At 34.6% G+C, this 17,018-nt stretch overlaps 1 protein-coding gene across 3 annotated transcripts in view; it reads left to right on the top strand.

Annotated features, from left to right (window-relative positions):
- The window catches only part of CERT1 (ceramide transporter 1), a 117,290-nt gene that overhangs the window by 43,354 nt on the left and 56,918 nt on the right, over window positions 1-17,018 (top strand). For all 3 annotated transcript variants that reach the window (XM_057740922.1, XM_057740930.1, XM_057740939.1), the window contains exons 4-5: window positions 11,987-12,094; window positions 12,875-13,013. In XM_057740922.1, the coding sequence (XP_057596905.1) occupies window positions 11,987-12,094; window positions 12,875-13,013 (247 nt within the window). The remainder of the gene's footprint in view (window positions 1-11,986; window positions 12,095-12,874; window positions 13,014-17,018) is intronic.

Raw genomic sequence — 17,018 nt, forward strand, 5'->3', positions numbered from 1 at the left:
CGATAAGTTATAGAAAAACCCAAGTAGATGGTATCACAACTGAACTTTATTAACCAGCAAAAACCCTTCATTATGTCTCTGGTTGTTTTTCTCCTTAAGGTAAGGAATTTGGTTAGTTTCTAACAGTGGGAGTTAGTTGCTATATTGTTTGCAGTAATCTGTACATGGTTAGTATATTTTTTTAATACCTAAAATGTAGATAATGTCATACTACCATGATTTTAAAGGTTGCTAAAATCAAAAAAGAAAGCAAGGTACTAACTCTCTTTAATATTATTAATGTTCTGGAATAAAAATAATTCTACTGTCAAGGGCTTTTAAAATAACTTTTTTTAGTTTCTGTTGCCTGCAATTTTGTTGCATGCAAAAGCTGAATTCACCTGAGCCAACATCTGCACTTTGTACTTCCATATGTTGCCTAAATACTTAATGAAGTTTTTCATATTAAAAAGAGGGAATAAATGTCATTAATTTGTAGTTTTCAGCCAGGTTCTTTTATCTGAGGAAGGTGTTTATCTTTTACCAAGGTAGTAAAGGAGGAATCAGGATTTTACATGGAACAGGGAATAAAGAAGATATCTAGGTAGCTTGTCATGTTAACTATGCGGCTAGATGAGAAAACTTGACAACATTCTATGTCGAAAAGGCAGGGAGAGTTAAAAATCAATAAGAAAAGTTTGCACAATGCAATTAAAAAAAAAAAGGCCAAAAGACTTGATCTGGCACTTCATAAAGAGGAGATCCAAATGGGTAGTGAACATATGAAAAGGTAGTCAGTGCCATTGGTCATCAGGGAAATGCAAATTTAAAGCACAGTGATATCACCGTATGCCCATCTGAGTGGCTTAAAAAGTAAAAAGATTTAATACCAAGTTTTGGTAAGGATGTGGTACAACATATATGTAAACTGGTAAAACAAGTTTTGTAGTATTTACTAAAGGTGAGCATAGATATCTATTTATATCAGGTGACTATTGAAAATTTGAAAACATATCACAAGTATTGATGTCCATCCATTTTTAATTAAGCTTTTTAGGTTACAGGGGGTACAGGCCAACCCATGTTACCTTGAAAAATGGGAATATTGCCAGGAACGAAGAAAATTTATAATGCCTTACGTACAAAGAAAGCCGGAACTGTATACTTATTGATTCTGAGTGCTTTTATTGTGAACAAAACTCACTCAGTCACCTGCCCCCACCTACAGTTAAGTAGCTTAGTTTCATTCTATTATTTCTTCTCTTTTTCATGGCTCCTATTTATCCATGTTTCGCTCTCCCATCCTACTTTGTTTTTCCTTGGTTTATCATGACCTTTTCGTAATTTTGGCTTCTTTTCAGCTTCAACTTCTACCTCTGTCTGCCCTAATCTCTTCACATTTCCTAAAATAAATGTCTCAAGAAAACTTGATTGCCTTTTTACTCCAGGATACTATTGGCCATCCTAGGTCCATTTATAATTAATTGTATATTTACTTGTACTTAAAAGATAAAGTGGGATTGCCAGGTATACAAGTAAAATGTTCTGAAAATGCATTCTATAATTTTGTATAGAGTTTACCAAACCTTCAAGTTTTTGTAATGCTTACCACATATTTGCTACTAATAATTTAGGTGAATATTACTAGATTTTCAGCTGATTTCTTACCTTTTATTAGTCTGTACTTTGGTTACAGAATGTTTCTTTAGATAAGAAAGATGGGAAAAAATTAATCTAGAGTTGAATAACTTCCATATTGTTACTGTAGAAAACATTAAAGAAAATGAGGCTGTGTGCTATAAAAGTCCTTTTTCTTTTTTTTAATAGTATTTCAATATTGTATTTGAATTTTTATTTAATCAGGAGGGAAGATTTCTGACAATCACCAGGACAGATGGGATTCTGCTTTTTCTATATTTGATGTGGAAACGTAATGGTGGGTGGCACGGCTCACGCATATTGACAGCAGTGGAAACTATTTTCTAATTTTACTTGCTGAGTATATTGGACATTAGCTGGGAGAAGATGTTTCTTAAAAAATCGAGGAACACAAAACTGCTCTTTTTCATGAAACATCTTTTTAGCTAATAGCTTAAAAACGATTTAGCTTCTATTGTCTTCATTGCCCAGTAAATATTCCGGGCTTCTTTGGTATTGAGGTATGAAGACAGCTTTGGGTTAAGAGTCATAAGAACAGATAGCGAAGTAAATGAATGTTCTACAGGTTAAAAAGTTATCCTGAAAAAAATTCTGTCGTCTTTCAGTCATATAGCAAGTTCATGTTCTTGACAGACAAGACATGATCTTTGGCAGGAATGCTTACAGCAGTGTTCATTTCCTAGCTCCTTCTTCTCTTCAGTAGCACCCCTTTGATCTGTAGAGGCATAGACAAGCAGTTAGGCACTGTTACCATTTAATTCTCCTGGAAGTCTTTCAGTGTAGGTGTTATTCCCATTTTGCATAAAAATGAAATAAAATGAATTATGAGAACATTGACCAGTGACTGCTAACACTATTATTCTAAGAACAGCGACCTCAATTTTTTGTAATACACCCCATTTCTCGTTAATTTCAGCTTTTTCTCATGGATGCATAGTTGAATAGTAAAAAATAAATCATCAGTCAGCCTCCTTAAAAGGAGACTCTTCCTCATATAGTTAGATCTAAAAATTCTTAGCAAGTCTTTTAAAACCATTCCTGCAGATGGTTTTATTGATTAGATTTCATTGGCTCCCCTTGCCCTGGTTTTTAAAAGTAACTTTGTTAATTATAAGGAAAAAAAAAATACAAAACTACCATCAGTTTTATAACCAAGACAATTATTCTTCATTTTGGTGTATTTCCTTCTTATTCTCTATACCTTTTGCCCCTAAAACATTACAGAAATAGCAAAGTTTATATCCTGTTTTCTTTGTTTTAATCTAACATCATTTTCGCCTTATAACACAGCTTTATTAATATTTCATTGTATTGTAATTTTGGTACTCATTTGCTTATTATAAGACCTTGAGATTGTTTCAGTATTTTTGCGTTTAGTATTTACTGCCTTCCTACATAAAGTATTTTCCTGTAGTTTAACTGTGTCCTCATAATAGATTCTCAGAAGTAGAATTGCTAGACTTTAAGGGTATGAGCACTTTTGATATATATTGCTGAATTAGTTTCCAGAAAGATTGTGCTGATGTACATTCCATCTGTAGAATGTGCAGATCTTCCTTTCACTGCATCTTTACCAGTATTATTAGTTTAGCCCTTCTAAGTGAGATAGATTAAACATGTATTCTATGACTTTATTTTTTTGTTTTTATTTTTGTAGAGGTGATATACGATTACTGTAAATGATTCAAATAATATAGACAATGCTGAAAACTATAAAAAAAGAAAGTGAAAATTCAGGCCACATAGAAATGACCACAGTTCATCCTTGGTAAAGATTCCTTCCAGATATTTCTTATATTCCTTATAGTTTTACATAAATGATACCATAATGCTTTGTAGCTTTTTCTTCACTCAACAGTAAGTTATGGGTATCTTTTCATGTTTGATATAGATCTCCATTCCTCCCTTACTCCCTAAGAAGGAATTTGTGTCTTTTGTAGAAAATTTAGGTTTGGGACCAAAGCCCCAGAATAATTAAGAATGTTCATTTACTGACCATTGTTTTATGTGCGTGTATTTCTTTTAGTATCCTTGCAGGAAAGAATTGTCCTCTGGCCAATTACCATCTTAACATTTCAGCAATCCTGCAGTACTACTTACGCATATTAAACCTGTTTTTTCTCTTATTGGGACATTTAAAGGAGCCTCAAAAAGTAGCATTAATTATTTGCCACTGTCATCTCTTGACAATTAGATAAAAAGAATGGAATTATGACTTTTTCATTTTGTGCCTATGAAACTTCCTTCTAAAAGAAAATGTATTTACATTGGCCCTTTTTTCTAGGGCAAATCATAAATTAAGAAAGTTGGTGAGCGGTGTTGGTATTTTGTTACATCTGCTGCTAGCTTCTTATTAAATTTATTTCCCTCTATATAAATGTTTCTGGAGTAGAGATATAAAGGAATATCCTGCCTTTGTGGGAACGTGAAGAAAGAATGGTAGCTAACACTTATTAAGCACTTATGATGTAATATAAATATTACAAAGTATTATTAAAGATTTCTTCACTATAAAGCACATTTCTTAAATCCATGTCTATTTCTTCAAGTTCCACTATTTCAAAACAGGTATTTGCTTACAACAAACAGATGCTAGAACAAAAGACTTCATTACAGCAATACTGATACAACACATTTTAAATAATGGAAATAAATGAATATGGAGGCTGATAGTAGTTGAGTTTAGTTGTATTTCTACCTCTAGTAGGGACTTATAAGCAGTGTATGGACTTGATCCAAGGAGAAATATGGAGCCAAATAGGATTTAAAACAGAAAATGAAGAATCAGATGTCAGTTTTTAAAGGACCACTCTGGCTACACTAGAAAGGATTTCAAGAGGAACAAGGCTAAAATTAGCTGGAAATCTGAAGGATTTATCCAAATGAGACACTAGGTAACCATAACTAGAAAATGGCAGTGGGAAAATAGAGACAGGGACAGATCTGAAAGAAGTAGAAGCAAAGTCTCTGGATATTGAGGCAGCATAGTAATGATTAACGTCACGGGCTCTTGAATCTGGAATTAAATCCTGGCTCCCTTACTTACCAGTTGTGTGATTCATTAACGTAAAATCACCTATAAAATGGGTATAATATTAGTACCCTTTTTATGTAGGCTATTAAAAGGATTAGATGAAATAATACACTTAAAAACATTAGCATCATGCCTGGCACAAAGTAAGTATCCGAAGTGTTAGCTTTTACTGTTGGTATTGGTGTTATAATTTATCCAGGGTGGCTTTCTGGAATTTATATATAAAATATCCATGTAAAATTGCTCAACTCTTTCATCATCACTCTTCTCAAAGCAAAACAAGAAAGATCTCCCATATCTTTTGGTATTTGTTTTCTAAAGCTAGAGTGGAAAAACAGACTTCTTTAATACAGCCTCATTTAATTTATCTAGTTATTTCTTACCTGCATTTTAATGTCATTAAGAAAAGACAATTGGACTTCTAGACTCCCTCAAAGGGGGAAGGATTTTTTTTTAAAAAGATAAGACTGAATTTCAGAGTGTGAAAATTAGTTTATTTAGAATCATCTTTTGTGTCACAGATTGGGTTCTTAAAAAGCTTTCGATGCAAAAGATGTACTGGTAGCTTCCTGATAAGTCTGCTTTAATTTCCCCTATAGATAAAACAGTATATTATGGAATCCAAAGCCCTAAATTAAAAGTACAAGAAAGAGGAAGATCTGAAGTAAAGGAGAGTGGGGGAAGCTGTTGTTGCCCTCTACTTCTACAGTATCATCTTGTATTTGGTCCTTTTTTTAGTACTTTGGATTGTGATAGGCAGTGTGTTTTATTTTCTTTTACCCCTCGAGCATTCTTTTAACACTTAACTAGTGTGTGTGTTAACCCTTCCAGCCTCATCTCACTAAAACACTGCTTATTTATATATTTCTGTAAAGGAAAGCCTATCTCATGCTTATTAGAAGAAAATGCAAAATGAATAACAAAGTTCCATAAATGACCTTCAAATGAGGTATTTTATTTTATATTGGTTTTTAAATTACAAGAATGACGAGGAAACATTACAGTATGATTTGAGAAAAGAATCTTGAGGATAAGCAAATATTCTACTCTGAAGTTAACTGTATTGCTGCTGGGTTCTAGGCAGTTAGAAGTGGATAAAATCTTCTTTAATACCATTTTCTTAAATATATTTTAAAATTTCTTTGATTCATGAGGTACTGCAATTTCTAGAAATCAAGGTTCAACCTTTCCTCATCTGATACATTATTAGTGTTGCTTTTCTGAATAAATTGTGTTATGTTTTATCTTAACAGCTGGTTCAACAAAGGAATGTCTTACATTTGGCCTCCACTGGATGTGTACATTTTAGCCTAAGTTTTGGTATTTAGGTTTAGTATGTAGAGAGTTATATAGTTCTAAACTAGCCGTATCATTTTATTTTTTTATTTTTATTTTTTAAAATTTATTTATTTATTTATTTATTGGCTGTGTTGGGTCTTTGTTGCTGCACACAGGCTTTCTCTAGTTGCTGTGAGCGGGGGCTACTCTTCATTGTGGTGCACAGGCTCCTCATTGTAGTGTCTTCTCTTGTTGTGGAGCACAGGCCCTAGGCGTGTGGGCTTCAGTAGTTGTGGCACATGGGCTCAGTAGTTGTGGCTCACGGGCTCTAGAGCACAGGCTCAATAGTTGTGGCACACGGGCTTAGTTGCTCTGTGGCATGTGGAATCTTCCCAGGGCAGGGCTCGAACCCGTGTACCCTGCATTGGCAGGTGGATTCTTTACCACTGCACCACCTAGGAAGTCCAGCCATATCATTTTAAAGTTAAGAAAATTAAGCCCAGGAAGGTAATGACTGCCTTGTCTGGTTGTCTAGTGGAGACAGTGACAGTTGAGCCTGTCTTCTCTGTGTTATCATTGTATTCTTTATACTTCAGAGGCTACTTCTTCTCTAGGGGGATCTAAACATATTTGAAAGGCTAAGTAGATGAGATTTTAATATTTATAAGCATGAAATTGTTGTGCCAAATTTTATTATAGCAAATAATATATGTTTACTTACAGTCATAAATAAAATTGTTGCCATTGTAACTTATTACGATACTATAAAATCATAATTCTGTTGATTAAATTGTTCTCCTGGTTATAGTGTCTTGCTCCTCATGTGGTTTGCTTTAAAACAATAATATTGAAAGTAGATGTGTGGGTGCTGGCAACATAGCAATGGATTTGATTTTATTATGAGTTTCAGAATTTCAGTTCCTGGAAAATGCTCCATTGTTCTACATTAATATTTAATCTTCTATTTTCTCTCTTCCCATAATTAAAATGGAAAGAGGCAATGGGGGGACTATGTCACAAAATAGATAATTTTTGACACCTTGAGGAAGTTAGTTTCTTTCTCAGTTACTTTCTGTGCTTCTTTCTGGAGAGTGTTATTAGGAAAATGAATAAGCTTTTCAAAAGGCAGGCACTATGAAAAAAAAAATAAGCCAACCTTTTTCCTATATTTTATATCACAGTTTTTTGGAGTATAGATAGGCTGTTGAACAGACTGTACAAAATGAAAGTACATGTTTATCTCCTACATGAATGAACCAAACTATAAAATTAATTTAGTTGTGACTTTAAGGGTGTTTTCTTTTCAAATCAGTTCTTAAGCATTTCTGGTCCTTTATTAAATTCATAACTTTGAACTATATGGTTTAATTTATCATGATTTTAAATGTTCTCAAAAAATCAAGATACAGAAGGTACAGGTACAAACAAGGTATTTAGTCTGAAGGTTACTATTGTACTTTGACCAATAGTAACCTTTGTATCAGCTTTCCAAGTATACAGCTTGGAAAGTGCTACTGATCCCCTCTAGTGGCCAAAGGATTACCCTTTTTTTCCCTAAAATAAGGAGGAATGTTGTAACAAAAGTGTGATCTCATTACTGTAATATTTAAAAGAACCCAGCCTTGTTCTGTATAGGACATGTTCAGTAAGTGTTCTGTTGAACCAAAATGGCATTTTATGTTTATGCAAAGCATGTTGAGGAATACTGCTTACAAACACACAAATTTGGGAAAGAAGGGTTTTTTTGCAAAGCAATTTGTGTGAGGGATCTTAAAGCATATATGTTGAAAGGGGGAAATGTTCCTATAGTGACTGTATTTGAATTCCACATTATTAATTTTAGATGGAAATTGGTGTTTTCAAAAATACTATATTGGTGATTAGAAGTTGTAAGTAAGCTCAACTTTTTTCCTGTGGAAGAGCAGAATTAAGAAAAAGCCAGCATGCCTTCAAAGTATTTAGTATCCCTAAATGAGATTTTGAAAGCATGTTAAGATTTTTAAGAACGTTTAACAGCGTGTATCAGTTGAGACCGTAATTTCTTCCCATTTCCAACCTTGGAAATTTCCCTCACTCCACCTTCAAAAAGCAGATGTTATAATTTCAGGGTAAGTATTGTTACCTTTAAAGTGGACATTCTGAAAAGCCCTGATAGATGTCAACAACATTGCTACTTTTCAGAATAGTATTATGACTTATCTTTTAGAATCATCTTCATCCCCTGTGACAAAGTGTTTTTAAGATATTGTTATCTTTGATGATAGATTAGATTTTTGAGAGAAATCCAGTACTAAATCAGTGATGTCATGTGAATAAGAAAGGCAGTCAGATTAATTATACAGCTTTAAAGCAGTGAGACAGTTTTAAAATTTTTATTTTGCAACTCCCCAAAATGCATTTAGATCTGTTTTGTGGCTGTATCATAAAATTACTCTAAATATTACGGTAGTACCATAGGGAATCTTTTATGCAATGACAGCATCATTAGCACAATTATAGAGATTTCCAGAATGACCGGTTTTTAAGCAGTGAGGATTCATTTGTATGTGCATGTGTGTATTTGTTAAACACTTATTTTTAAAGTTACCCCAGTGAAGTTACTGACTTAGAGTGACAAATAAATCCCCATTATTTAAATTGAATAAAATGGAGTTGGTATTCATGATTATACTGTATTTTCTTTTTCCTTGGAATGATGTATGTAATTTGTAATGCAGTTTATTTAAGTGAAATTTTATTAGTAGTAGAGATAGTTACTCTAAACTTGACCTCACCTCAACATTTGTCTGCTATCCATTACTTAAAATGTACAGGAACATTATTGCTATAGTAGAGTTTTTTGTTCTATCATGTCTTTGTTGTAAGGAGATGTTACTGTTTTAAAACAGTGGAACCTGAAAAAAATTGGCAAAGATATAAGAAGTATGCTTTACAATAAAAAAACATTTAGTAAAGTTTTTGTTTGTTTTTTTATAAAGGCTTACCGTGTGCTTTAATGGTTTAATGAATCACACTTGCTTATATACACATTTTTTTTATTATTATTAATTTATTTATTGGCTGTGTTGGGTCATTGCTGCACATGGGCTTTCTCTAGTTACAGAGAGCGGGGGCAGCTCTTCGTTGTGGTGCATGGGCTCCTCGTTGCCGTGGCTTCTCTTGTTATGGAGCACGGGTGTGTGGGCTTCAGTAGTTGTGGCACACAGGCTCAGTAGTTGTGGCTCACGGGCTCTAGTGTGCAGCCTCAGTATTTGTGGCTCATGGGCTTAGTTGCCCTGCGTCATGTGGGATCTTTCTGGACCAGGGCTCGAACCCGTGTCCCCCACATTAGCAGGCGTATCCTTAACCACTGTGCCACCTAGGAAGCCCGAAAAACACTTAGTAAAGTTTTGTAGTGTTTCTGTTTTGTTTCAAGATCTTAAAGTTCTGACTTACTCTGTTTAGGACTCATTGATATAAAGCAAGTAAATGGAGAGAGTCGATTCATTTGGATTTGAATTTCAAATTGGTTCTAAATATTTTTCAAATAAGTATACAAAATTTGTTTTTAAATAAAATTTCGATTGTAAATTATGGGGCAGTTTTGTATTTAAATGGGCAATTCAGATTAATTTTTGTTTAAAAATGAATGATACATAGGTGTCTGATATAAGTGACTTCCGAGTACGTACCTTATATTTTTAGTCAATTATAGATAAATTTTTCTTATTTTTAATTCTAATCTTCTATATTTAAATCTAATGAAAAACTTACCAAACCAGTACAACAATTAAAATATAGAAACACTACACTTAGAAAGTTAGCATTATTGTCAAATGAGAAAAAGAAACTAGAGCCATTTTAATTAAGGAACATAACTCAGTACCTTTTTTCTGGGACATTATTTGATGAGGAGTTTTATTTTTTATGAATAATAGGATTTCTGTAATTAGAATTCTCTTTTGCTGAAAATTCTTTTATACTGAAACAAGCTTACCTTTTTTTCTTTAGCTACTTTTTTGAGGTACAATTTATAAAATGTATCCATTTTAACTGGACACTTTTGAGTTTTGACAATTGTAATATATACCCCCTCAAATTCCCCTTTGTAGTCAGTGCCCTCCACTGTATCCTGGCCTGTTTACTTTTCTCATAGACTAGTTTTGTCTTTTTTAAAAGATCAGTTTTCTTGAGGTACAATTTACATGCAATGTATAATATACTTTACCCTTTCATTAATAGTTTTCCTGGCACTGAAATACTTACTTTGCAATTCCTGCCTTATCACTAAAACATTGCTTTGCTTTAGATATGAGTGGTGTTGTGAGTCTTGGAGAAGAGCTTTGATTCCATCTAGTCATAAGTTTATGTGTAATTTGTTAGTAAATTCAGAGTTAAGAACATATTGCAGTACCTTTTATAGATCGAGTGTTTTATGAACAAACGTTATTGAAGTATGACAATTTTACTTTGACTCTTTAGTGACCAGTATGTGCTAGAAGCTTGAATTTTAAGAAGCTGCACTAGGTGTGATGCCAAAAATGATTAGATATTATTTTACCTCTTAAATTTACTGTCTAGGATTAAAGTCATGCACAGTACTTTCTAAAAAATAACAGTAGAAAGTAATCAGAGATCCTGAAATACTTGAGCAAGTTTTAGGTATTTAGAAGTTATTTTTTTCAAATGTTTAATTCCTTTTTCTGTATTTTTAGTACTGCATTTTCCTAGGGAGGATGGGATACAAAACTGATACTCTGAATAGTGCCAACTCCATCAAAATTAGATCACAGTGCTGAGTAACTAAATCCCTGAAGGACTTCGGTTATCTTTTATGGTGTGATTAGAAAATAGACTGGCAAAACGGGATTTTCTTTGTGCCGTGAACTGTCAACGTGGCTACAAAAATGGGAAAAATACAGTCTTCTTACAGAAGGTCCAAATCCAGTAGTAGTTACAAAATGTAAACTATTAAAATTGTGGCAAATGGCATAATTATGATATGCTAAGAATGATCGAGAATACAGAGACAGACTACCTGGAATGATAGGAAAAGCTTCATTGAGACAGTAATATTTGAGCTGTGTCAGGATAAATAATTCGTCTATAAAGAAATAGTACTAGAAGTTTTCCTTTTTTTAAAAGAAATATGCTTGATGACCTGTCATTTTAGCTATTTTTAACTGTATAATTCTGTGACATTAAGTATATTCACAGTGTTGTTCAACCATCACCACCATCCATCTCCAGAACTTTTTCATCTTCTCACTCCATCTCTGTGCCTAGTAGATTCTAACTCCTCATTCTCCCCTCTTCCTAGCACCCTGGTAACCACTACTCCACTTGCTATCTCTATGAATTTACATACTCTAGGTAGTTTTACTGTTATTAAACTCTTTTAGCCCACTAGCCCAGCATGTAGTATTCAGTAAATTTCTAAATTAAATGGCAGTTGGGAATTGAAAGGTATTACTTATGCCAGTGATTTGCCTATATTACTTTTCTCTGTTTCTTTGTTTGTTTATTTACTTATGGCTGCATTGGGTTTTCATTGCTGCTCACAGGCTTTCTCTAGTTGCAGCAAGCGGGGGTTCTCTTCTTTCTGGTGCACAGTCTTCTCAGTGCAGTGGCTTCTCTTGTTGCAGAGCAAGGGCCCTAGGTGCGTGGGCTTCACTAGTTGTGGCACATGGGCTCAGTAGTTGTGGCTCGTGGGCTCTAGAGCGCAGGCTCAGTCATTGTGGTGCACGGGCTTAGTTGCTCTGTGGCACGTGGGACTTTCCTGGACCAGGACTCGAACCTGTGTCCCCTGCATTGGCAGGTGGATTCTTAACCACTGCACCACCAGGGAAGTCCCTTTCCAGTTTTATTGAGATATAATTGATGTATAACACTGTATTAGTTTAAGGTTTATAACATAATGATTTGATGTATGTATGTATTGTGAAAGGATTACCACAAGTTAACATCTATCACCTCACATAGTTAATAAAGTTTTTTCTTATGCTGATTAAGTATTTTTTACTTAATTTTTTTCATGTACATTGCTTTCCTTTTTAGACTGAGTCTGGATATGGATCTGAATCCAGCTTGCGTCGACATGGCTCCATGGTGTCACTGGTGTCTGGAGCAAGTGGCTATTCTGCAACATCCACCTCTTCGTTCAAGGTTTGTGGCTGTGAATGCTTTAGTACTGAGTGTTGTGAACAGAACTTATTTGATAGTTTTTTGAAAGAACTTTTCTACAATGTAATTTACTTAAAGTTGTTACAGAACAGTTTTTTAAGAGATAAAATCATGACTGATAAAAATAAAATGAACATGTCAGAGATTTTGTTTCATTCGTTAATGAAATAAGATGTTAAAGAAAAAATGTGGTTCAAAGGAGAAGGTGAGGAATGCTGAAATGATTTTGCTCATATATGCAAAACTGATCAAGAGTCACACATTAGTAACCAGTGTATCTCTACTGAACAAAGTTTATTTGCTTCTCTATGGACAAGAATCATTTACATTACTCTCAGTTTTTCTATGACTTAAAGAGTGGTAAAATAGCTCAAATGCAATGAAATCAAAGACTTATATGTGATCAGAACCCTCTCCATGGATGACACTCACTATTCCTTTCAAAGGACACCTAGTAGTATTTTTGCCCATTTTGAAGTCTTTTGCAATTTTTCATCACGTTTAATCTGAAAATATTAAATGTTGTAGTAGCAAGTTGTCAGGCTTATTGCTCTCATATCCTTCAGGCTTATCACTATCAAAGCCATTAATTAGTATGTTTCAAGTCTGTCCCTGGAAATATTACATTGAACTTGACAACTCTCCCTACCCCATGCCCTCAATAGTAGGATATAGACCTTAAAAGGTAATGAAATATCATGGGACTAAATAAATTCTAGTTTGGTTAACTTGGATTACATCACCCCGTTTTGTGTTTTGCAGAAGGGCCACAGTTTACGTGAGAAATTGGCTGAAATGGAAACCTTTAGAGATATCCTATGTAGACAAGTTGATACTCTGCAGAAGTACTTTGATGCCTGTGCTGATGCTGTTTCCAAGGATGAACTTCAAAGGGATAAAGGTTAATTAGGCTATTACCACTATTTTTACTTGGAGAATGAATGGATTTAAAGCCTCTTGATCTTAAAGGGTAATGTCTTTAAGTGAAGGTAATTATAGTCACTTTTGCTGCATACCTCTAATGTAACAGATTCCAGTGTCCACATAACTAGTGTACTTTAATAACATCCTGATTAGTCTGATCACCCATACCAGGTATCACTGAAGATTTTAAAATGGTTTTTGAACTCTTTATTCCATTAAAAAATATATTATCATCTTGATAATACGGGGCATTTCACATGATTATGTCTAATAAATGTACCCTGTGATGAGTCTTAGAGACAAGCAGATGTTTATGTTAAATCCTCCAGATCTGGAATCAGTCTTTTTCTCCCTCCCTCTTCCTCTTCCTCTGCCTCTTTACCCTCTTTCTCTCCTTCCGTCTGTCACCCTCCCTTCCTCTGGCCTTTTTCTCATAGAAGAAGTCAATAATGGAATTACATATACATATAAAAGTAATTTTAGTGAATTTTTTTTAAAAAGTGAGACATGATCTTTAGTTAACTTATAATGTGAATTTTGAAGTTATTTTTCATTTGTTACTGCTAAATATTACTGGTGTTGTCAATATCTGTTCTTCAGTTTTTCTCGTAATTTGTCATATAGGCAAAAATGAACTGCTCATAGCAGTATTAGTGAATAGTGCTAAGTTCATTCCTAGTATAACTAGGTTGCCTAACATGGTTTTATTTCTTGGTCTTATTAAATGTATTTGATCTGAGTTTGCTTTCTTTTTGTCGACTTGTTGGCAAGATGGCGGAGTAGAAGGATGTGAGTTCACCCCTTATTACATTTTCTTTTTGTCTTCTCTGTTCTTTGTTCCCTTTTTCTGCCTTCTTTTTGAATTGAGTATTTTTTATAATTCTTTTTTTTATCTGCTTTGGTGGCTTTTTAGTTAAACTCTTTGTTATTATAGTGACTACTTTTATAGCATGCACATTTAAGTTATTACAGTTTACCTTCAAGTAATATACTATTTCTTGTTTTGTATAAGAACCTTAGAATAATGTATTTCCATTTCTCCCCACTACTGAGGCAAGGCACTTTAGCATTCTCTAGCCAGTTCCCTGTGAATTATTCCAGGTCTGTTTTGTAGGAACAGGTACTGTTCCCTGCCCCACATAGGCTTTTGGCTACTCTTCCCTGGAATCCTTGCAGATGGTTCTGTCTATGACCTCTGTAGTTCTTTAACTTCTGTGTGCTATCAGTACTCCACTCAGTACTCAGGAGGACCTTCAGCCCATCTGCAGGGTTCTATCTCTGTAAGCCCATCTCCAGGGTTCTATCTCCGTACAACTCTCACCTCCCAAGTAGTCTGCCTTGTAAACTCTAGTGGCCTTTGTCTCCTTGGATTCTCAGCTCCATTTCCTCACCTCAGAGAGTCTACCAGGCTCCTCCTGGGTTCCTAGTTACTCTACAGCTTGGAAACTCTCCCATGGCAGTAAGCTGGAGCAGTCACAGGGCTCACATCATTTGTTCCCAACGCTTAGGGATCATTGTCCTGTGTTACCTAATATCCAGTGTCTTGAAAACCACTGTTTCATATATTTTGTCTGATTTTTTAGTTTCATGCTAGGGAGTAAATTCTCTCCCTGTTATTCCATCTTTGCCTGAAGCAGAAGCCCATATTTTTTTTTTTTGGGGGGGGGGGTACACCAGGTTCAATCATCTGTTTTTATACACATATCCCCGTATTCCCTCCCTTCGTTGACTCCCCCCCCCCCCCCCGCTTGAGTCCCCCCCACCCTCCCCGCCCCAGTCCTCTAAGGCATCTTCCATCCTCGAGTTGGGCTCCCTTTGTTATACAACAACTTCCCACAGAAGCCCATATTAAAGTACTTAAATTTTATCTAAAGTATCCCTGAAGTTCTTTGTATTTGATACACTTTAAGTTTTTGGTTCTTTAACATTTAATGTTTATTTCTCTAAAAATACAGACAGTTGAACTTCTATTTCTCATTTTAAAAAAAGTATACATCTAATTTTAATCAAATTAGACATTACACATCAGCTTTCATTTGCTTGCAAACAGCCCTTTAAACTAAAATAGGGTGTATACAGATTTGGATTATTTGTTTATTTTTAAATGATTCATGTCAATAATATTTAGCATTTTTAAGGACAAAAGTGATGGTGGAATGAGTAGAAATTGGAATGCAATAATAACCAGGTTGTGTAGAAGATTTGAAAAGTATTTTTAAACATTATTCATGTTTGAATATATAGCAACAGTAGTAGACTGATGTATTAGTTTGCTACGACTGCTGTCACCAAAATACTCTATAGACTGTGTAACCTAAACAACAGAAATTTATTTCCTCACAGTTCTGGAGGCTAAGAATGTGAGATCGAGGTTTTGGCAAGTTTGGTTTCTTCTGAGGGCAATGAGGGAAGGATCTCTTCTAGGCCTCTCTCCTTGGCTCGTAGATGATTCATCTTTTCCCTGTGTCTCCAAATCATCTTTCTTCTATAAGTGTCTGGGTACAAATTTCCTCCTCTTATAAGGACACTGGTCATATTGAAGTAGGACCCAACCTCATGACCTCATTTTAATTTGATTACCTCTCTAAAGACCCTGTCTCCAAATACAGTCACATTTTGGAGTACAAGAACGTTGGGACCTCAACATATGAATTTGGTTGTGGCACAATTCAGCCTGTGACAACTGATTTACCTATAAATGGCTGTTTTAAGAAATGATATTTTTAAGAGTACATGCTGGGTAAAGGTGAAATAAGAACATGGACCATTGTTTCCTACTTTGATTGTAGATGAGAGTTGCTGGCGTAAGGATCTCTGTAGATGCAATTTCACAATTATCTGTGACTTAAAGAATTTTTAGAATCACTGTTCTTCATTAAGTGTGTCATTGAAATGATAATAGCAAGCTCTCATTTTAGGTGTTCAGTGTTTTCATTTAAAACATTTTATCATAATTGCTAGTAAGGAGATTTAACCTTTCTCTCTTGCTCTCTTTCTCTCTTTCACACACATACATACACACACACACTTTAGTAAGATTTAATTAACCATTTAGGTCCACATGTTCTAGGATTACAAAAGTAGAAGACATTATCTCTGACCTAACCATATATTTTAAAGCACGGCATAAATGTCATATTAAAAGTAAACGTTCTAATCTTGTTCTTCTATTCATTATTAGTTTGATGACTTGAAGTAGATTACTTAACATTTCTGCACATCTCTTTCCTCTGTAACATGGATGTTGTATCCAGCACATATGATTGTGAGATTTAAATGAGAATGTGTATGTTAGCACTGTGCTTAATAGCAAAAAGTCAATAATAGCTGCTATTATTATTGTGGTTAATTTGGATTGTTGCAGGGATAATGAAAGCAGGAATGTGCAAGATCCAAAGATGGCATTTAGCATAATAGATTTGAGTGTTGGTAAGGGAGACCAGTCTGATTGGGATGGGGGATTTGTATTAGGACCGTGGTTTTAAACCATGTCAGAGATCCCTTAAAGATGCATCAGTGATGAACTAGGAGTGCTTCGTTGGAAAGGAAAGGGGGAAGGTCACTCTTTTAGTCAGAGCATCTCTTGTTTTCATCAGTTTTATATATTGAGTATTTTCTGGAAAAAGAAGGTTGAAAATCCCTGTTTAGTAGTACTGGGCTATTGGATGGTTAGGGATATGAACGTAAATCTTTAGTAACCCAAGGTAGATCCTGAGGAGATGAGAGAAGTGCAAGCATTTCAGTATTTAAGAGCAGTTAATCAGAGCAGTATTGAGTCAAGGTCTGATGACAAGTAATGATTTAAAATCAGAGCAGCACTGTGGTAGTTAATTTCTTGGGATTGACCATATTTGCCAGTTATTGATGAGAAGACGAAGATTCACAGACTGGGAATTTAATTAATCTTGGAACTAAGGTGTTTGCAGAGGCTTCAGTATGGATATTGAAGTCTGTAGGAATGATGAATATGGAAAAGAAAAAT

Source organism: Hippopotamus amphibius, chromosome 1, assembly GCF_030028045.1.
Source record: "Hippopotamus amphibius kiboko isolate mHipAmp2 chromosome 1, mHipAmp2.hap2, whole genome shotgun sequence".
Classification (NCBI taxonomy): Eukaryota; Metazoa; Chordata; class Mammalia; order Artiodactyla; family Hippopotamidae; genus Hippopotamus; species Hippopotamus amphibius.